We start from the raw sequence: 23,664 nt of genomic DNA, 5'->3' as shown, positions 1-23,664 counted from the left end.
AAGCAGAGCATTCTTCTATATGCCAAGAAGGAACATTGCTGGGTGTTTTACATATGAGCTATCTCTCTGAATCTCCACCAGTCCTAGAAGATAATCTTCATTTCTTATAAGAGGAAACTGAAGCTTATAAAACTAGCTTATGTTGCTGATGATACAGGGATATGGGCACTCTCTCATATATTATTTAAGATGGAAAGCAAATCACTAAAGCCTTTTGAGAAGGCAAGTTAGCAGCCAAAATTTAGCAAGATTTTTGATGCCTTATGCCCTTAAAACCAATAATTTCACATGTAGGAATTCTTCTCCAGAAAAGTTTCAATCTTGTGCCTAAAGAGGAATGTACAGGTTGTTCATGGAAAATAGCAAGGTTATGTGCCTTGAAAAAAAAGAAAACAAAAAAACAAAACTGGAAACACTTGAATGTCCAATCAGCAAGGGAATGACTTAAAAAATTACTGTCCATTTATTCTATGGTATATCGTGCAATTTATAAAACCAATGATGCAACACATGTCCTGGATGACTAAAATGGAAAAAAAAAGGAAAATACTAATTGTTGGCTTGGATTTGGAACCTCTGGGGACTGCTAATGGGAGGGTAAAAGTGGTACAATCCTTTGGGAAATGGTTTGGCAATAACTACTGAAGTTATATATATATTTTCTCTAAAGCACTTTCACTTATAAGTGTATACCCAATAGAAATGTGTATGTATGTTTTTTTTAAATGTATTTACTAATGTACATAGCACCATGGCACATAATCTCAAAAAAACCCCAGAAATCTCCCAAATATCCATTAATACCAAACTGGATAAATATACTGTGATATATTCACACAGTGGAATACTATAAAGTATACACCCTCAATGAGAGCAATATTTTACCTACCCAGGGACAAACTGACTTGAGGGAAGTAAAAAATATACAGATATACATACAAAATAGAGGTAGAGATAGAGATAGAGATAGGTAGATCCATGACAGACATATAGATACATATACAGTATATCTGTAGTATTAAAGTTCATGGAGGAAAAAAAATTAAAAAAAATAAAATAAAGTTCATGGAGGGACAACTAGGAAAAATGTCTAATATGGCTTCTTGTTGATGAAGTTTTGGAATATAGGTGAAGTTTGGTGGGGTGAGGTCCGGAGCCGATGACCAAGAAAGAATTCTTGAGATGTCTTTGGTGCAAAATGGTGGTTTTATTAAAGCACAGGGACAGGACCCATGGGCAGGAAGAGCTGCTTCCCCCAGGCCTGTGAGGGGTGGCTGATTATATACCTGGGAGATGGGAGGGATTTGAGGATAATGAATTCTAATGAATTTTGGAAGCAAGGTTTCCAGGACCTTGAGGGGGCTATTGTTGGGAAAAGTCACTTATTACCATCTAATAAAACCTGAGTCATGAGACCCTTCAGATGTATATGGATGGGCCATGTGCTTGGAGGATGATTGCCAACATGTATCTTGGGGGTTTAGAGATAAAGGGAATTTCTAAAGGAATTTTAATATGTTAAAATAGACTTACAGGATCCTGGGGGTCAGGCTAAGATTGCCTTTTGCCCTTAGCAAAGTATTAACATAGAGGCAGTTGAGTCCATAGAGGAATGTCCCTCTGCCTGTTTCAAGGGCTTGTCAATGTGCTGTCCCAGGCTTGTGCCGTGTCCTCAGCCAGCCCTGTGTTCTCCCATCATTGTGAGGAGACAATAATGAAAAAAGATTGAAAAATACAGTTATAAAGCAATAAGATTGAGAATCTACAGCTGCATGCAAAAAGGATTGAATCTCACAAACATTATGTTGGAGTGAATGATGCCAGATACAGAAGAGAACATATCATGTGATTCCATTTATATAAAGTCCCAATAGCAAGAAGAGTTAATCTGCAGTGTTCTGTATGAAGATAGCGTTTGGGGAAGGCAGGAGCAGGATAGTGACAAGAAAGGAAGCAGGAGAGGAAATCCAGGGGCAGCTAGCTATTCACATCTTTTTCCTTGATCAAATCCTGGTGTGTTCAATGTGTGAAAACTCATTGAGTTGCATGCACATTTATTTATAATTTGTGCTCTTTTCTGCATATAGTTTATCTTCAATGAAAAAAATTCTTTTAAGATTTTATTTATGTATTTGACAGAGAAAGCACACAAGAAGAGGGAAAGGAAGAGGGAGAGGGAGAAGTAGACTACCCGCTGAGCAGGGATCCAGATGTGAGCCCTATCCAAGGACCCTGAGATCATGACCTGAGCCCAAGGCAGACGCTTATTCAACTGAGCCACTCAGGCACCCTTCAATGAAAAATGTTTTAAAAGAAAACCAAAAATGAGTTTGATCCATATAGAATGACATGGAAAGATGACCCAGACATATAATTAAGTGAACAAAGCAAGTAACAGAACAATTTGGTGAAATGAGCCAAGATATATATAACAAACAGCTATAAATATGTAGATCAATGCAGGGATGGGGATTTGCAGGAAAACTAACAAGTCTAGTGCCTGGGCTACCTTGACACAAAAGGAAGAATTAAGGGAGAATGAGAATGTTTCAGGGTGTTTTTTTATTTTGCTATTGTGGTAAGATACACATAACAAAATTTACCATTTTCACCATTTTTAAGTGTGCAGTTCAGTGGCACTAAGTACATTCACATGGTTGTACAACCATGACCACCATCCATCACTAGAACATTTTCATCTTGCAAAACTGAAACTCTGTCCCCATTTACACTAACTCCCCACTCCTCAGACTCTGGCATCTGGTGCCCACCATTCTACTTTCTCTTTCTATGAATCTGACTACTCTAGGGACTTCATATAAGTGGAATCAGACAGTATTTGTCCTTTTTTGGTCTGGCTTATTTCACTTATTTCATAGCCTTAAGAAGGAGGCAATCTCCTTCCTTCTTAAGGCTAACCAATACTCCATCGCACGGGTGCGCCACATTTTGTCTATCCACAAAATGAGCTATCACAAATTATGTTACTCTGAATACTAGTGTACAAATATCTGTTGGAAACCCTATTTTCATTATTCTGTATAAATACACCGAACTGGAATTGCTGTATTAAATAGTAATTCTATATTTACTTTTTTTTTCTACAGTGTTCTACAGTGTTCTACAGTGGCTGTAGTATTTAATAGGAATGTTCTGGTTTTACTGAATACATTTCAGTATTGTCTGAATATTCCACTCCTAGATATAAGCCAAAGAGAAGTAAAAACATACATCCACACAAAGACTTGTATACATACTAGTGTTTATAGCAATGTCATTCATACTAGCCAAAAGGTGAAAACAACCCAAATATCCATTAATGGATGGATGGGTAAACAAAATGCGGTATATCCATAGAATGGAATATTATTCAGCCACTAAAAAGAAATGAAATACTGACACATGCTACAACATGGATAAAACTTAAAGATATTATGCTAAGTGAAAGAAGCCAAACACACAAAAAAAATACATATCCCATTCATATGGAATATCCAGAACAAGGAGACCTATAGACAGAAAATAGTGTTTTCCTAGGGCTGGGAGATGTGGATAGGAGGAAGATTGGGGGCAATAACTAAAGGGTACAGGATTATTTTTGAGGTGATGAAAATGTTCTAAAATGGGCTGCAGTCAAACTGTGGAAGGAGCCTTGGTGTCCATCGAAAGATGAATGGATAAAGAAGGTGTGGTTTATGTATACAATAGAATATTACTCAGCCATTAGAAATGACAAATACCCACCATTTGCTTCAATGTGGATGGAACTGGAGGGTATTATGCTGAGTGAAATGAGTCAGTCGGAGAAGGACAAACATTATATGTTCTCATACATTTGGGGAATATAAATAATAGTTAAAGGAAATAGAAGGGAAGGGAGAAGAAATGGGTAGGAAATATCAGAAAGGGAGACAGAACATAAAGACTCCTAACCCTGGGAAATGAACTAGGGGTGGTGGAAGGGGAGGAGGGCAGGGGGTGGGGATGAATGGGTGACGGGCACTGAGGGGGGCACTTGACGGGATGAGCACTGGGTGTTATTCTGTATGTTGGTAAATTGAACACCAATAAAAAATAAATTTATTATAAAATAAATAAATAAATAAAATAAAATGGGCTGCAGTGATGATTGCACAACACTTAATGTAGTAAAAATCATTAGATTATACCCTTTTTATTTAAATTCAATTAGTCGGGGCACCTGCACCCCGATGTTTCTAGCAGCCATGTCCACAATAGCCAAACTGTGGAAGGAGCCTCGGTGCCCATCGAAAGATGAATGGATAAAGAAGATGTGGTTTATGTATACAATGGAGTATTACTCAGCCATTAGAAACAACAAATACCCACCATTTGCTTCAACGTGGATGGTACTGGAGGGTATTATGCTGAGTGAAGTAAGTCAATCGGAGAAGGAGAAACAGTGTATGTTCTCACTCATTTGGGGAATATGAATAATAGTGAAGGGGAATATAAGGGAAGGGAGAAGAAATGTGTGGGAGATATCAGAAAGGGACACAGAACATAAAGACTTCTAACTCTGGGAAATGAACTAGGGGTGGTGGAAGGGGAGGAGGGCGGGGGGTGGGGGTGAATGGGTGACGGGCACGGAGGGGGACACTTGACGGGATGAGCACTGGGTGTTATTCTGTATGTTGGTAAATTGAACACCAATAAAAATTAATTTATAAAATAAAAAAAGGAAAAAAAATAAAAAATAAATTCAATTAGTCAACATAAAATACATAGTTTCAGATATAGTGTGCAATGATTTCTCAATTGCATATAACACTCACTGCTCATCCAATCACATGCGCTCCTTAATGCTCAACACCCAATTATGCCATCCCCCCCACCCATCTACCCTCCAACAACCTTCTTTTTTTTCCTGTAAGAGTCTCTCATGATTTTTCTCCCTCTTTGATCACTTCTCATTCAGGTTTCCCTCCCTTCCCCTATGATCCTCTGTGCTATTTCTTGTATTCCATATATGAGTGAAATCAATGATAATTGTCTTTCTCTGATTGAGTTATTCTACTTGGCATAATACCCTCCAGTTCCATCCACATTGATGTAAATGGTAAGTACTCATCCTTTCTGATGGTTGAGTAATATTCCATCATATATACACATATATATATATTCATTCTGCCAATGAACATATCTTTCTACAGTCTGCCTATTGTAAAAGTTGCTGCTATAAACATTGGGGAGCAGGGTCCCTTTGGATCACTACATTTGTATCTTTGGGGCAAATACATAGTAATGCAATTGCTAGGTCATAAGGTAGCTCTAGAAAAAGGTATGGAGGTTCCTCAAGAAGTATTAAACATTTTAAATGGGTGAATTGTTTGGTATATGAATAATAAATTATATCTCTTTAAATCTACTAGCAAAATCTAAAATAAAGCGAATTAAAATTAAGGCTGATAAAGAATCAAGGAAGAAGGTCACGAGAAAGAGAAGACAGCAGTTGAGTCTGATGATGTGGATGGATCAGACTCACTGGTGCTGAATGCCAACTGTGCCAATCATTGGTTGGGTGACCCAGGGCAGTCATTTCACTTCTATGAGTCTCAGTTCCCTCATCTACAAAGTGGGCGTAATAATGTTGACCTCTTGGGGCTGTTGAACACTTGATGAAGTAATAAACAGGTGAGGTTGGTGTTATCTGCCTAGTTGAATATAGAAAGGATGGAAGAGAGCATAATGATGGAAATGATGATTTATGGTAACCAGATGGGCTGGACCTGAGGGTTGCCTTGTGGATGGGCTGGCATAAATGCCCTGGCTGATTTGAATGCTCCGCCTTGGCCTCCTTAGCCAAGGAGGTGTTGATTGAGCTTTGCCATGACTCATTCCATGGGCATCTGGTTCCATCTCCTCACCAAGGCTGTGCCAAGGGTGTGTCCCTCCCATCATGAGGTTTCTTGAGCGACAGAAAACTGGCTTGCAATAAAGGGCCAGATGGCTGTGCTGCTCAATTTATACACAGGCCTCTCTGGAGATACACTGTCAGCCCCTTCTCCAAGATAACACGTGGACCTGTCTTCGGTGCCTAGCCCTGTTGGCAGTTAGCAGAGTGGCAAGACTTGGCCTGGCTTTGAGGAACAGCCATTTTTCAAATCAGTAAGTGATTTGGCAGATTCTAGCTTTCTCTCTCTCTCCCCTCTCCTCCCCTCTTTTTCTCTTCTTTCTTCTCTCTCTTTTATTCTCTCCTTCTCCCTGCATGAACGGATGGCCTGGCCAGTTTTGGCAGAACTAAAGAAATTTCCATCCATCTATTTATCCATCCATCCATCCATCCATCCATCCATCCATCATTTATTTGTTCATTTATTTATTATTTGTTAACTCAACAAATTTCCTTGGATACTACTTCTATGCCCATTCCCATACTGGTGACCCTGATGGAGACAGAGATAAAGAAATTAGACTTTGATCCTAAAAATTGAGCTGCCAGTTCAGCCACTAGAATAAGAATCTAAAGCACTACTGTCACATAAGTATAAACATGCAGGACTCTGAGAGTCTAGTGAAGGGAGAGGTGACTTCCAATGAGTTAACAGGGATCATAAAACCTCCCTTGCTGTGTCATTGCTGTAAGGCATCTAGTGCTCTTTCACGGTCCTTTTCCAATGGGAAAAATGAGTCTTGGAGAGGAGAATAAGATGCTCAAGTTCACACAGCTGGGAAGGGGCAGGGGAAAGACTTCATTCCGGTTCCATTCTTCATTCCATTCCATTCTTCATTCCGGTTCATTCTGGCTCCAGAACCCATACCCCTTTGACTTTCTTTCTCAGTTTGGTTCCTCTTTCCTCACGGCACTAACTCGTGTGTGTGTGTGTGTGTGTGTGTGTGTGTGTGTGTGTGTGTGTGTAAGAGAACAAGAGAGATTTTTTAACATGTTATCTTTAAGTGATCTCTACATCCAACATGGGACTCAAACATATAACCCCAAGATCAAGAGTCACGCATTCCACCGACTGAGGCAACCAGGCATCCTAAGAACAAGAGAGATTTAATATTCATTTCTGTCACAGACTAGAGCTACATGAGGATAGGGAGCATGTCCATCTTACACAGTTTATTCTTGGTGGCTGGCAAATAATAGGCACCCAGAAAATTCTTGACAGATAAATAGATATATGGATGGGTACATGGATGGATGAGTAGATGGCAGGGGGAAGGCATAGTAGACATGAAGCTATCCAAATTGGCAGAGAAGGATCTTGACGAGTAAAGACATATTTCGGGCTGAAGATGAAGTATAAAAAAAAAGCAAGGAGATGGGAAAACTCCAAGAATATGGGAAAAGTCATTCTGTTCATCCATAGAGTAAAACAGAACTCAGAAACGAGAATGGAGAACTCAGGCAGATTTTCAGGCTCAAGTAGTGGAGGGAGGTGGATTGATCTGTTTGGATTAGAGACACAGTAGAACAGTTCCAAAGCAGTACTCCCCACTTTGATGACATTCTCATGGTAAACTCAATCCCAAAGTATCTCCTTGTTGATGTCTCCCCAGCTGGTCAGTTCTGGGCAGCATAGAGGAGGACATGGGGCTGCTTTCCCCTTCATCAGTCCAGGTCCTTTGTTAGGGGGGGCAGGCAGTCCAGCCTGTCACAAGCTGGTGAGTGTCCTGAGGGAAGGATAGGGGAAATTTCAGGGGGATGGCATTTTAGGGTGGGCCTAGCAGGAGTTCTGGGAGCATCCAAGGACAGAAGGCACCACTGGAGTGTCACACTAGAGAAGCCATGCTTCACAGACTGTCATCTCTTCTCCAGGTCTGACCATGAACCAATGAACCAAGTCCCCACCACTTGGTTTCTATTCAGTCACAAAAATCCAGATAGACAAACTAATCTATTCCTTGAGCCCCTCTGTCTTCACTTGGAGACCTTTAAACTATCTTCTCTTGACCCTCCAGGATCAACCAAGAGTGCTGAGAGACGGACTGAGAATCAGAGGAAACATGAGCAATCCTCAGCCTTTGGAGGAGGTGGGCTGGGTGCAGTTTGGGGGAGAGGGGTGGGAGAATCTGGATAGAGTGAAGGTGAGGAACTTAATATTTCAGAGATAGTGGAGAAGGTGAAAAATCATGATGCATGTTCAGAGCTGGAAGGTGCATTGTAATCATTCAGATGGAGAAAAAAACAGATATGAAAACCAAGCTGGGGTGGGGGGCCCTGCTATATCTGTCTCAACAATCAAATTCTTATCACTATGGTTGACAGTGAGATAAGACAAGATAAGAAAAGAAATTTTGAACCCAATATCCTTTTTCCTCAGGACAAGGTAGGATCTTAGCAATAGCTTCAGAAATTCTGAGACCTCTTTAAGTGAGAGAGTGATGCACGGAATACTCTTGGGAAGGACGGAAAGAGAGACAAAGCCACCAGTGTGATAGCTAGAAAGGACCCTCACAATCCCCCGTAAATATTCCCATTGTCTATGTTTGAAAACTGAGACTCAGCAGTGATGCCCAAGTTCGCACAGAGCTAAAACAGAGTCAGATCCCAGTTAATTCACCAGATTTGACAAATAAAAATAAAGGATATCCATTCAAATTGGAATTTCACATTGACAACAAATAATCTTCTAGTATAAGTATCTTCCATGTACTATTTGGGACATACTCATACAAAAAAAAACACCTTTTTTATTTGAAATTTGAATATAACTGGGCATCCTGTATTTTACCCAACCACCCAAACCTCAGGCCTCTTTGGACCACATCTTCTGCTTTACCTTGACTTCCTTATCCCTTTGATGATTTTTGTCTACTCTTGGCCCAGGAGACATACGACATGTCAGGCGCCCGCTTAGCCCTGACACTGTGCGTCACCAAAGCTCGGGAAGGCTCAGAGGCAGACCTGGATGCTCTGGAACGCATGTTCCAGCAGCTGAAGTTTGAGAGCACCATAAAGAGAGACCCCACCGCCCAGGTATTGTGCTGTCAGCCCCAGACCAATAAGGGAGGGGACTGGCCCAGAAGGTGGGCTCTGGGGCCACACCTGAATCTGGCCATTCCTCTCTAGCAATTCCAGGAAGAGCTGGACAAATTTCAGCAGGCCATGGATGCCAGGGATGACTTCATCAGCTGTGCTTTTGTGGTGCTCATGGCACATGGGCTGGAAGGTCGCCTCAAGGGGGAGGATGGAGAAATGGTGGAGCTGGAAGACCTCTTCAAGGTTTTGAACAACAAGAATTGCCGGGCCCTAAGAGCCAAGCCTAAGGTGTACATCGTGCAGGCCTGTCGAGGAGGTGGGGACAAAGCCAAGAACACAGAGTTTGTGTTCCTCATCCAGTTTCACCCTAGATCCAGAGCATCATCTACGCCTTGGTTTGCCAGGCTGTCTTAGGTTGACCTCCTTTCCCCGTCTTTTTCTCTAACTTTGCCTTTTCCTCTTCTTGACGTTTCAGAACAAAGGGACCCCGGTGAAACAGTAAGTGGAGACGATATTGTGATGATCACAAAAGACAGTCCCCAAACCATCCCAACGTACACGGACATCCTCCATGTCTACTCCACCGTGGAGGGTATGAGCTCCTAGATGACACAGGGTGGCCTTCTGCTCCCCCTCCTTGCCCACCACTGCTGACCCCTGAGACACTCCTCCAGGACCCACTGTCTAACCAGGGCCTCTTGCACCACACATACCCCAACCCTCCCACTCCCATCAGAGCTCTTCTGAGCCCTCTTCTCTGGAACCCTTAGGATATATCGCATACAGACATGACAAAGAGGGCTCCTGCTTCATCCAGACCCTTGTTGATGTGTTCACAGAGAGGAAAGGACCCATCTTGGAGCTACTGACAGAGGTGAGTTGGGGACATGGTACCTGAAACCCTCACCCAGCCTGAGCAAGAAGGCTAAGCCTCTTACAAAACTTTCTGCATTTTCCCCTTCTCCTGCCCCCAGCCCCAAGTCCAACATAGGTCCCAACTAGAATAACCATGTCCTAGGGATGAGTTTCCCTTATGCAGGAAATTCCAAAGCCAGGGTATGTGAGATAATTTAGATGAAATACAGATAAATTTCTGTAAAAAAAAAATCCATAGTTTTAGCCTTTGGTTGAACAAACTTTGTCTTCTTCTAATGATTAGGTGCTTTTTCTGGTGGATTAGAAAAAAACATAACAAGAATGTCCAACCAATGATTCCGTAGAGATTATGGCATAGGAAGAGGCAATAGGGGAATCCCTGGATGGCTCAGTGGTTTAGTGCTTGCCTTTGGCCCAGGGCATGACCCTGGAGTCCTGGGAACGAGTCCCACATAGGGCTCCCTGCATGGAGCCTGCTTCTCCCTCTGCCTGTGTCTCTGTCTCTCTCTCTGTCTCTGTCTCTCTCTCTCTCTGTTTAATGAATAAGTAAATAAAATCTTTTTTAAAAAAAAAGGAAGAGGTAATAAAGGTGTCCCATTTTAGAAAATGGAGACCTACCTCTCTTGTTCTCTAACCTTCTCCCTATAAGCCCACCATACCAGCTCCCCTAGGGACCCAACCCCAAGCTGACTACACCCCTTGCTGCAGGTGACCCGGCGGATGGCGGAAGCAGAATTGGTTCAGGAAGGAAAACCAAGGAAAGTGAATCCTGAAATCCAAAGCACCCTTCGGAAACGGCTCTATCTGCAGTAAAAGTAGAAAGGGCAGGGAGGGCTGTCTTTCAAGGGCTCTCTCTGCCACACAGATATTTAGAGGCAGCTCTCACCACTCCCCTAAAATCTTGTCTTCCCAAAGCCAAATGTTACCCAGTTCCTCTTTCATCACACCCCTCATGCAAGTCCTCTTTCTATCTGCCCCTGCCCTTCTTAAAGCAAGCCAGCCACAACATAGTACAAGGCATAGCAGTAATGTGAACATTCACCTCCCTCAGACTGGAATCTCTACCTTTATTAATACAACCTAAGAGTATATCCACTGTTCCTATCTTCAACTGAAACCCTTTTCTTTCTTTTATTAATTATACCTATGCAAATGTAACTGGATAAAGCTCAAGATTTTCCACTGATATACCAACACTCACACACCACCTCCCACCCCAATCAAAATTTCACTGGATCCTGAATTTCACTTGGAGTTATAACCTTCTTCTGAGAACCATATCCATTTCCATCTCCCAGAGACTCCCTCCCAACCCCTAGAAAATCAGTAAAGCAAGAATCATTCTTTCTTTCCAAGACTCCTCTTCCTTGGCAAGCTGGTACCTTGACATCATTCTCCTTTTAGCTCATGGGCTCTCTTTGGATAATGGAGCTGTTTCATCTTTTTCTGAGTCTCTCCCTACTAACTGATCCTACCCAAGGCCCTGGACTCTGCCTTCTTTCCAAGAAAATCCATCCATTTATTTCTTCTCAAGGCTTCAGCTTTTAACCACTCTGAATTACAACATGTTGAACCCATGGCTAATTCTCTAGTGTCACTCTGCTATTTTTTAGACAATGTGATAGAGACCCAAAGAGGTTTAAAGGCTTGTCAAACGCCACATAGCAGGGTGCCTGTGTGGCTCAGTTGGTTAAGCGATACCCAGCAGTCAAGGCTACCCCTGTGGGATTGGGCATTGGGTTGGAATTTGAACCAAATGTGTTGCCTTCCAAGTCCATGATTCATGTCTCCCCATCTCCAGCCTTGATCCTTCCCCACTGAAATAACCTGTGGGCCTATCTGCCATCATTGAAAATTCATGGCTAATGATGAGTCTTTCTCCCCAGTTCCTCTTTCAAGTAGCACCCTCATCCTCAGACCAGGTTCAGAATTCTGCAGTTATCTATGACTCCCTTCTTCTTATCTCCTTTCAAATGCTACCAAGCACTGTGTTCAGCATAGCCTGACTTTGAACAATTCTCACATCTGTCTTCCCTTCCCTTACATGTTACTCTTCAGGCTCAAGTCCTGTCCTCTATGTCTACATCTTTGCACTATCTTCCTTCCTCGCCTCTCTGCCTGCCCATTTCATCCCTCCTCTGACCACCATGTGCAACTCTTGACCTACCTAGAACATTCAAGCACACACAACAGTACCCTACATTGAGCACTGGGTGTTATTCTGTATGTTGGCAAATTGAACACCAATAAAAAATTTATTATTAAAAAAAAGATATCAAGGTCAAACTCCACATCTTGATTTCTCACATCCTTATAATTCCCCCTGTACCAGCAATCAACTAAGCTCATCTCCTACCTCCCCAACTGTGAATTCACTCTTCCAACAGCATGAATGTCCTCTTACTCACTCCTGCCTCTGAGGCTTTGCTTGTCACCATTTCCCCAAGCTGGGGTTCCCTTTCTCTCACTACCTCCCACCCATATGTATTCCAAAGAACCACCCCCAGTATTCTTTCTAATTGATTCTCCACTCTCACCCAGGATGAGACACTGATGATTACAGGATTGAGGGCAGAAACAAGCCTTGGATCAACATAATGGATGTTCAATAAACAGTTGTCAAACTTTAAAAGTATGTATTGGAATCTGCTCTGTGCTTAAAACATAAGGCTAATGTTAAAAGCATTATGGATTTAGTTTGTTTTTCCCAATGGTCACTCCCTCCTGGACATGTCTATCATGAGCAGGGAATTAGGAGCCTTATCCCATCTCTTTCATAAAGGCAGATGTGTAGGAGATTTGTTAAGTTAGAGGCCACACTTCCATTTCAAACTGTTATATTTTACATAATCATGTCATCTCCAGAATGTTCCTGAGGAAGTATCCAGACACAGAACTGTAGCTTTTCAGGACCATTAGAGACCTTGAAGATCAGCTAGTTACAGGATCACAAATATTTAGCAAGAGTGCCATGGCACTCTTACCCAGGTGCCCACAGCAGACATGACTAATCAATCACACCTTTCCCACTGAACTTGGGTGTAGCCTCAAAGTATTTCTCTCCTTAACGCTTCAGGAAACATAATCATATGGGACTTATCTAGAGTCACCAAGTTCTTAAGTAGCAAACTCAAGTCTCCTCATTCTATGGTGCAATAATAACCATGGCAGCAGTTAGGGCTTTATCCATGGGACTGGCATAGCAAGTGACTGAGACAGGGTTAAGTACACAGGGCCAAGTAGATCTGGGATGATGCATATACTGAGTCCCATACACCCATTCAAATGAAAACTTGTGGTTTAAACACCCAATGATTCCAGAGTCTCCAAATAAACAGTGGTCAGCAAACTATGCCTCACTTGCCAAATCCAGTCTGCAACCTGTTTTTATAAACAAAGCTTTATTGGCACACAGTTATGCTCACTCATTTACACATTTACACTCAATGGCTCCTTTTATCCAAAAAATGGCAGGTGTAAGTAGTTACAACAAACAACGTATTTACTATCCAGACCCTTTCAGAAGTGTGCCAGCTCCTGCCGTAATGTCCTTCCAACAAATTCCCATTTTGCTAAAGTCAGTCAGGGTTGTTCATCACCAAAAACCATACCCATACAACAGGTGACAGCATGGAACCAATGGCTTAATTCTTCAAAACTCCTGATTAAGAATTCTCCCCCGCCCCCAAGGTATTTGCTAAGGATTTGAAAGTGTGTCCTGAAAGATTATTACTGAGTATAAAGGACAGATCCAGGACCTGTACAATTGTTGTGGGAGGAGCTCCTCCCTAAGAAAAATATAAAAATACCAACACAGAATTAGTACAGCTGTATGAGTGCATTGTCAGGCCTCTTCCAAGGCATTGGAGGGGCCCATGAAAGTGTGATACCTGCAGCTTATGCTGTGCCAGCTTCACAGAAAACCCACCTCTGTCCACCACCTGTTCTCTAAGCCATTCTTTAACAGCAGCAAGGATGATCATTTAAAAATGAAAATCTGACCTGGGGTGCCTGGGTGGTTCAGTCAGTTAAGTATCTGACTCCTGAGCTCAGCTCAGGTCTTGGTGAGTTCAAGCCCCACTCTGGGCTCCACACCCAGAAAGGAGCCTGCTTTAAAAAAAAAATGAAAATCTGACTTGCCATGCAACTTCCTAAAATCTTTCAGTGGTTTCCCACAACCCTTTGAGTAAGGAAAACAGTCTTAATTTGACTGCTAGGTCACATGTTCTCATCTCTATCCCATCTCTCTTTCTTCCCCCAGTCACTTTGGCCTTCCATTCCCCCCACCAAAAAAATAGGCTGTTTCTCACCCCAGATCTCTCTGCCTAGATCATTCTTCCCAACTACCACTTTATCCTTCATATCACAGTTCAAATATCCCTTCTTCAGGGAAGTCTTGTCCATCACTCCAGACAAAATCAATTGTTTATAGTTCTTTGTAAACTTTTTCTTCAAACCACAAGTCACACTAAAATCTACAATTAATGGATCCAAGACTAGACTTCAGATGTCATAAGGCAATGTGCTTCAGGGGTCATTTGTTACTGCAGCATAACTTAACTTATGCTGACTGATACATCAGGCAAGGTTGAAGGCCTAAAGTGAAGGATCCAGGTTAAAAGTGCACATTATAATGAAAGATGCTCTGAGGTTCCTAGAAGCCAAATAGGAAACTCACAGAATCCAAGAGATAAAAACAAATCCACTTCCTGTATCCATGAATACATTAAACCATATTAAAAGTGTATTCTCTTAATCATCTCACAATATACATCTATATTAAATCATGTTGTATACCTTAAACTTAAACAGTGATACATCAATTATATCTCAATAAAGCTGAAAATTTTTTAATAATTTTTTTTATTTTTAAAAAGCATATCTACTAACAAGGGAACCACAAGGAACAAACACCTAAGCCATTTCAAAGGCCTCCTCCAGTTCACCATAAGACACGAGAAAAGTGATGGGATATCTATCCTACAGAATTTGGAATACAAACTGGTCTGCCTTCATTCTGATTGACTAGGTTATTTGGGGGATAAAACGTGTCTGCTGTTTTTGAAGTTGTTCTTACAGATGATCAATTATAGGAAATGAGGTCACCCTCATTTTGGCCAATTAAATAAGCCAATCACCCTCCTGCTATACTTCCTTGCCCACAGTCCACACCCACAGCTTTAAGGCAAGCTCCTTATGCCCATGTGGTTTCCTGTTATGTTCTGACAGCATGATATACAAGAGGAAGATAGGAACAAGGAATGATACATGACTTGAATCTTCTGGTTTTGGTGGCCAGCAATATCAGATCATTCCAGTTTCTAACTTTTTTGCCCCACATGCAGAACCAGCATCATCATGCCCCCTGACATATACCACCACCAGCTGATCAGCAACCTCTCTTCAGAGCTATGGATACCAGATCCACATGATACACCTCTCTCCCTCCTCTAAGCTTCTGGGATCTGATACCTTCAGCTCTTCCCTTTGTTTCCAGGCTAGGCTGGTCAACTGAGTCCCACAGGATCTCTCTCTGTTTTAACTATAGTGTTAGATTGCCTTTTCTGTCCTCCACTAACTGTTCAATTTCCATATTGAGTTCTTTCTGTTAAAATACCTTGAGTGTTTCTATACTTGGATGAACCTTGAAAGTATTATGCTAAGTGAAATAACCCATACACAAAAGGACCAGTATTATATGATTCCACTTATATGCAGTACCCCAAATAGGCAAGTTCACAGAGAGGAAATGTAGATCAGGGTCACCAGAATGGGGCTTGAACTCACCAAGAGTTGAGCTCAGGAGCTGAGCTCAGGAGTCAGTGGCTCAGTCAGCTAAGCATCTGACTCTTGATCTCAGCTCAGGTCTTGATCTCAGGGTTATGAGTTCAAGCTCTGCATTGGACCCCATGGTGGGTGTGGAGCCTACTTAAAAAATAAAAATAATAATGAGCACTGGGTGTTATACGCAACTAGTGAATCACTAAACTCTACCTCTGAAACTAACACACTATATGTTAACTAATTGATTTTAAATTTAAGAAAATAAAAATAATAAAATAAGATAAAAATAATTTTTTAAAAGAGATGGAATGTAAATTACAGATTGTCAGGGGCTGGAGGCATGGGGGAATGAGGGTCTATTGTTTGATGATTACATAGTTTCTGTTTGGGATAAAAAACGTTTTAGAAATAGTGATATTAGTTGTACATCATGAATGTAATTCAACCCACTAAACTGTGGGTTGAAAAATGGCTAAAATGTTATACATATATTACAACTATTTTTTAAAAATTAAAAATGTAACATACCTAAAAGCAATGAATTATAACACTTTAAATGGTAAATTGTATGGCATGTGAACTATATCTCATAAAACTGTTAAAAAAAAAAACCTTGACTGCTTGGCAGTGAAGAAAACTAAACAAGTGAAGAGGGTGTTCATGTGGATTTCATGTACCCTCTGAAATGATATTATAAAAGCAGTGCTTCACCTCTGAGGTATTTTTTCCAAAAATCCATAACCCCAATCTAATCGTGGGGAGAATATCAGACAAACTCAGGTTTGTTGACATCCTATGGGCTGCCCAAACAATCATCCTCAAGACTGTCAAGGTCATGAAAAACAAGGAAAGATTGAGAAACTGTCACAGGGAGTGGAGAGACTTGAAAATTAAACAATGTGATACCCTATGCCAGAGCTTGGAACAGAAAGAGGGCAATGTCAGAAAAACTGGTCAAATCTAAATAAAGTCTTGAGTCTCATTTTTAAAAATAGGGATCCCTGGGTGGCGCAGCGGTTTGGCGCCTGCCTTTGGCCCGGGGCGCGATCCTGGAGACCCTGGATCGAATCCCACGTCGGGCTCCTGGTGCGTGGAGCCTGCTTCTCCCTCTGCCTGTGTCTCTGCCTCTCTCGCTCTGTGTGTGTGACTATCATAAATAAATAAAAAAAATTATTAAAAATAAATAAATGGAGTGTTCCATAACACCATGCTAATGAAAAAACTTCAGACAAATCTAAAAGAAGGGACATTTTACAAAATATCTGACCAATAACATTATTTAAAACTGTCAAGATCATGAAAGAGAAGACCAAACAGAGAAATCATCATAGATCAAAGGAGACTAAGCAAACAAAATCATAAATGCAATGGGTATCCTGCATTGGATCAGAAAAAGGACATGTGTGGGTAAATTGGTGAATTCTAAATAAAGTCGGTAGTACTGTGTCAATGTTAGTTTTAACAAATGCACCCAGGTTACGTAAGATGTTACCATTAAAGGAATAGAATACAAACTCTCTGTATTACTTTTGAAACTTTTTTGTAAATCTAAAAGTATTCCAAAACTGAGAGTTTATTGAACACAGACAAAAATCATAACTGGACTAGTTTTTGTTTCCCTAACTTAACCCTGATTGCTAAAGAATGTAATCATCTCTGAATATAAAGTAGGAGAAATAGACCAACAGTTTCTAATCTATGTAAATTATTTCATCATTTTTAATCTGTTGCTATTAGAATACAATGTAATTTCCAAGGTATGATAAAAGATTGGCAAATCATAAATTTTTGTGCAATACTTGATATTTGTGCAATGCTAATTTTTTCAGCTTTTTAGCATTTCATTTTTCTAGTTCTATCGAGATAATATTAACATCCAGCACTGCGTAAGTTTAAGGTGTACAGCATAATTACTTGACTTACATGTATTGTGAAATGATGACCACAGTAAGTTTAGTCATTTCATATAGATATCAAAAACAAAAATAAAAACAAAAGAAAAAACTTTTTTCTCCTTGTGATGAGAACTCTTAGGATCTACTCCTAACAACCTTGTAACAACTTTCAAATACACCATGCAACAGTGTTAACTATGGTCCTCATGTTGTATACTATATCCCTAGTACTTATTTGTCTTATAACTGGAAATTTGTACCTTTTAACCCCCATTCTTCACTTCCCCCTCTCCACATCCTCCACCTCTGGTAACTACAAATCTGATCTCTTTTTCTGAGTTTGGTTTTGGGTTTTTTTTTTGTTTGTTCGTTTGGTTGGTTGGTTGGGTGGTTTTTGCTTTTTTTGCTTTTGTTTTCATTTTTGTTTTGTCATGTTGAATTTTGACATTGTGCTTAACTGGAAAAGAATTTAAATTTTTGCTCCTGGTGCCTGAGGTTAAATCACTACTGTGTCAAGATGAATTATAATTTGGCCACTCTACACCATCCTGGGTGGGTTTAAGTCTTTTTGGGGGGGGGTTTAAGTCTTTAATAAAGGCAACACTTCTATTCCTTTAGACAGACTTTTTGTAAGGGGAGAAAGTAGGGAACAGATACTGAGCATTTCCTGACTACACCCAACATTTTCCCACTGGTTATTCTACAGAATAGCGTGAAGCCAGAGCTGGTGGGAAGACTGAAAGAATAATCTTCCCATCCAAACCACAGAACTAAGGAATGCTTGCACACCCGGAAGACAAACCCCTGGAATATAAAATTAGTGAAATGGAATAAAGGGAAAGGAGAGAAAATGAGTGAAAATATCAGTGAGGGTGACAAAACATGAAAGACACCTAACTCTGGGAAATGAACAAGGGGGTAGTGGAAGGGGAGGTGGGCAGGGGGTTGGGGTGACTGGGTGATGGGCACTGAGGGGGGCACTTGGCAGGATGAGCACTAGGTATTATGCTGTATGTTGGCAAATTGAACTCCAATAAAAAATTTAAAAAATAAAATAAAATAAAAAAGACAAACCCCTGTAGTGTACATCAATTATGCATATATCCAGATGAAGTTCCTATTATTCCAGCTTCCCAAACCTTGGTCTTTTGCATGCTACCTTCATCCCATAACTACATATCCCTGTATTCATTATTCATTGATTTATTTTTTTTGTAGCTTTTTTATTGGAGTTCAATTTGCCAACATATAGCATAACACCCAGTGCTCATCTCATTGATTCTTTAAAGCAGTTCTATCTTCTTTATTTAAAAGGCAACAGCTATCCACACAATACAATACTATTTGTCATTAAAAGAACAAAGGACTGATTTGGGCTACAGCACGAATGAACTTTGAAATGTTATGCTAAGTGGGAAAAGCCACTTAGTGTATGATTTGATTTTATAAAATGTCCAGAATAGGCAAACCATAGAGACATAAATAAAGCAGATTAGTGGTTCCCAGGGGCTGGGGGAGGAAATGGGAATGACAGTTTACTGAGTATGCGGCTTCATTTTGGGCTGATGAACAAGTTTTGGAATATGAATACACCAAAGACTACTGAATCCTATACAATCAAAGAATGAGTTTTTGCTGTGTGAATTATATATCAGTACAGTTGTTATTTAAGAAACAGTTACTTATCATGATAAGTGGAAAGACAGTATCCCTTGCCATAAATAGGAGATAAGCATTAAAATATTATTCAGCCATAAGAAAGGAACTTATCATTCCTGACAACATAGATGGACCTTGAGGACATTAGGCTAAGTGAGAAAAGTCAAGCAAAGAAAGACAAATAGTATATGATATCACTTATATGTAGAATCTTAAAAAAGCTGAACTCATAGAGAATAGAATGGTGGTTACCAGGGGGAGTGGGGAACAGGGGAGACGTTTTAAAGGGTACACACCTGCAACCAATAGATAAATAAGTTCTGGAGATTTAATCCACAACATACTGATTATAGTCAACAATACTATATCATACACTTGAAAGTTGCTACAAGGCTAGATCTTAAACGTTCTTCTTTTTAAGATTTATTTATTTATTCATGAGAGACACAAAGAGAGAGAGGCAGAGACACAGGCAGAGGGAGAAGCAGGCTCCATGCAGGGAGCCCAGTGCGGGGAGCCGGATGCGGGACTCCATCCTGGATCCTGGGTTCAGGCCCTGAGCTGAAAGCAGAAACTCAAATGCTGAGCCACCCAAGTGTCCCTAGATCTTAAACGTTCTTACCACAAAAAAAAAGAAATTATAATTCCATGATGTGGTAAAAGTGTTAGCTCATACAATGGTGGTAATCAGGGATCCCTGGGTGGCGCAGCGGTTTAGCGCCTGCCTTTGGCCCAGGGCGCGATCCTGGAGACCCGGGATCGAGTCCCACGTCGGGCTCCCGGTGCGTGGAGCCTGCTTCTCCCTCTGCCTGTGTCTCTGCCCCTCTCTCTCTCTCTCTCTGTGCGTGTGACTATCATAAATAAATTTAAAAAAAAAACAATGGTGGTAATCATATTACAATATGCAATATTGTATCAAATCAACACATTGTATATCTTAAACTTACAAAATGTTATATCAATCACATATCAATAAAAAACACATACATAAAATAAAATTTTAAATGTTCAAGTATGAATCACCAAAGGTTATCTCAATGTACCACCAGTATAAGTTCCGCAAAATCTTTCGATACCATGACCAGTAAGTATCCTGGTCTATATGCCTTTTTGCGCACATGTACAAAAATGTATCTCTAGGGGCAGAATTGCTAAGTCAAACGTATGAGCATTTTAATCTTCCTTATGTTTGCTCATTTCCTGCATTAAAATAATTTGTCAAGCCCCTACCAAATGTCAAAGACTGTTTTAGATGCTGGAAATAGTGTGATTTACAAAGCCCCCAGAACTTACATTCTGGTGGGGAGACTGTCAATAAATAAATGACACTACAATATGATTTGGGGGTAGTGCTGTGTGCAATGGAGAGGGAAAAGTATTCTGAGAGGTTAAAGAATGATGCAGGGGGACACGTGGGTGGCTCAATGGTTGAGCATAGGCCTTCGGCTCAGGGTGTGATGCCAGGGTTCTGGGATCCTGGGGTCCTGGGATTGAGTCCCACATTGGGCTCCCCACAGGGAGCCTGCTTCTCCCTCTGCCTATGTCTCTGCCTCTCTGTGTCTTTCATGAATAAATGAATAAAATATTTTAAAAATAATAAATAGTGATGCAGGAAAGCTGCTTTTTACTGTGGTAAAGTACACATAGCATAAAATGGACTGCTTTAACCATTTTAAAGTGTACAATTCAGTGGCATTAAGTACACTCAAAATATTGTGCAACCATCACCTAGTTCCAGAACATTTCCATCTCCCCAGGAGGAAACTTTATGCCCAGATGGCTGTGGTCAGGGAGGTGATATTTGAACAAAGATCTATCTAAAGGAAGAGCAAATGGGAATGATATGAAGACCCAGTGGTCTTGGCATGCTACTTGCACCCCCTACCTACATACCTCTGTACTATTTTTTTGTTATTTTTCTTTAATGTCATTCTTTTATTATTTAAAAGCATACTGCTACCCATATGATGGAATATTATTTGGCAATTTAAAAAAGAATAAAGGAGCTTGAAAACATCATGCTTTTAAAAGGGATACCACCCTGTGGTTTGAGACCTACAGAGAAGCAAGGACCACAAGCAGAGATGTTGAGGAAAGAGATTTTAGCTTAACCTCAAAAAGAATCTTTTGGCACTATTAACTACCTCCACTGGAACCATTCAGCTCTGAATTTCAACATCTCCCTCCACACTGACTCTGAAGCTTTTAAGCAGAGCTCATCCATAACAATCCACAAAAGAGGCTGTATAAATCACTGGCATGCGTATGGGGAATTCTTCTGCATTAGCAGTCAAAGCAGTGCAAACTCCACCAGTCCTGTGGGGACCTGTTAAAACTCTAACAAATTAGCACAAAGTTTTATGAACTAGTAGTAAAACTCCTGGTGGTAGAATGATGGGATAAACTGTTACAACCTTTGGAAAGCACTAGCTTTGTCAAAAGCTATAAAAATGTTCTCTACTTCTGATCCAGTAATTCCACTTTGGAAAAGTTATCGCAAAGAAATAATTCAAAAAAAGAAGACAATTTTAAGTGGTTATTTCACTCTTATCTACAATTTTAAAAAGCAACAAAAAGGTAAAGCAAATCATTATTTATGCACTCCGTGGAATATTAAGCAGCCATTAACGTGGTAATCATAAAGAATATGTGACAGTAGAGGGGAGAGTGAGCACAGAATGTTAGGAGTAAGCTACAGGAAATGATTTGTTCCATGCTCCAACTAAACTCAAAAAAACATGCATATGGGCCAAGAGTAGATAGAAACCAAACTGCAAAATTCTCCAAACAATGGACATTAAGGATGGCACATGATGTGATGAGCCCTGGGTATTATATGCAACTGACGAATTACTGAAAACTACATCTGAATCTAACATGTTGGCAAATTGAATTTAAATTAAAAAATAAAAATAAAAAACTAAAACTAAATTTTCCATATATAGCATGATTTTTACACATGGTATTTCCTCTGCCTGAAATGTTCTCACACGCACAGACACACACAGTTGCACACATTAATATACACATGTATAGGCTCATATATACACTGATGCCCACACAACACACACACGTACATATTCACAGAGATACACACAAGTATACATGCATAAGTATGCATACACGAACACTTAAGTATGCATCCGTATGCATACATAGATGGGCCCACCCAACACACGTGCACATACATATATACAACATAAGTACACATTCACATACACACTTATACATTCATGTGCATAGTACTAGAAGCTAAACTGTGTCCTCCCAAGATTCATATGTGAAAATCCTAACCCTGAGTACCTCAACATGCTACTGTATTTGGAGAAAGTATTTAAAGAGGTAATTATTTTTTTAAAGATTTTTATTTATTTATTCATAGAGACACAGAGAGAGAGAGGCAGAGAGAGAAGCAGGCTCCATGCAGAGAGCCCAACATGGGACTTGATCCAGGGTCTCCAGGATCACGCCCTGGGCTGCAGGCAGCGCCAAACCGCTGCACACCAGGGCTGCCCATTTAAAGAGGTAATTAAAGTGTACCCAGGTGGTTCAGTTAGTTAAACATCTGCCTTCCGCCCAGGTCATGATCTCAGGGACCCGGGATCAAGCCCTGTGTCAAGCTTCCTGTTCAGCAGGGGAGTCTGCTTCTCCCTCACCCTCTGCCCCTGTTCATGTGCATGCTCTCATTCATTTCTCTCTCTCTCTTTCTCTCCCTTTCTCAAATAAGTAAAAAATCTTTTTTAAAAATTAAAGTAAAAAAATAAAAGAAGTAATTAAGGTAAACTGAAGTCATATGAATAAGCCAATATATGAATAATCCAATAGGGCCAGTGTCCTTATAATAAGAGATTAAGACATGCACAGTTATAGAGGAAGAAGCATGTGAGGACACAGGGAGAAGATGGTCAGCTGCAAGTGCAGGAGATAGGCCTTAGGAGAAACCAGCCCTCTGACTCCTTGATCTCACATTTCCAGCCTCCAGAACTGTGAGAAAATAAATTTGTTTAAGCCATCCAATCTGCAGTACTTTGTTATGGCAGCCTTAGGAAGCTAATACACACATTCACTTGTGCCCACACAGTACACATACACACATTCACATATGCATGTGTACTCATATGTACACATATGCCCACACAGCACACACTCACACACACACATGTACTCACATATACACAAACACATATGCCCACACAGCACACACTCACACACACACATGTACTCACATATACACAAACACATATGCCCACACAGCACACACTCACACACACACATGTACTCACATATACACAAACACATATGCCCACACAATACAAATACACAAACACTCCCTTGTCCTTCAAGACTTGACTCCCATCACCATGTTTGCAAAGCATTCCTTGGCCCTTTCAGGTATATGAGTTACTCCTTCCTCTAATATCTAATACTTTAGAGACCTCCATTCATTCATTCATTCATTCTTTCATCCCACAAATATCAATTGAGCACTGACATTCCACA

At 40.6% G+C, this 23,664-nt stretch overlaps 1 protein-coding gene across 1 annotated transcript; it reads left to right on the top strand.

Annotated features, from left to right (window-relative positions):
- The first annotated feature begins 5,930 nt into the window (after positions 1-5,930).
- On the top strand, positions 5,931-12,461 carry CASP14 (caspase 14). The gene is made up of 7 exons (XM_055343605.1): positions 5,931-6,129; positions 7,930-8,001; positions 8,798-8,947; positions 9,041-9,266; positions 9,426-9,542; positions 9,721-9,824; positions 10,535-12,461. Exons 2-7 carry the CDS (start codon positions 7,975-7,977, stop codon positions 10,637-10,639), a joined length of 729 nt encoding a protein of 242 aa, XP_055199580.1. The 5' UTR covers positions 5,931-6,129; positions 7,930-7,974; the 3' UTR covers positions 10,640-12,461.
- The last annotated feature ends 11,203 nt before the right edge of the window (positions 12,462-23,664 follow it).

The sequence above is a fragment of the Nyctereutes procyonoides genome, unplaced genomic scaffold (assembly GCF_905146905.1).
Source record: "Nyctereutes procyonoides isolate TBG_1078 unplaced genomic scaffold, NYPRO_anot_genome, whole genome shotgun sequence".
NCBI classification, from domain to species: Eukaryota; Metazoa; Chordata; class Mammalia; order Carnivora; family Canidae; genus Nyctereutes; species Nyctereutes procyonoides.
Note: the sequence above shows the minus strand (reverse complement) of the source record. Positions and strands in the feature narration are given on the sequence as shown.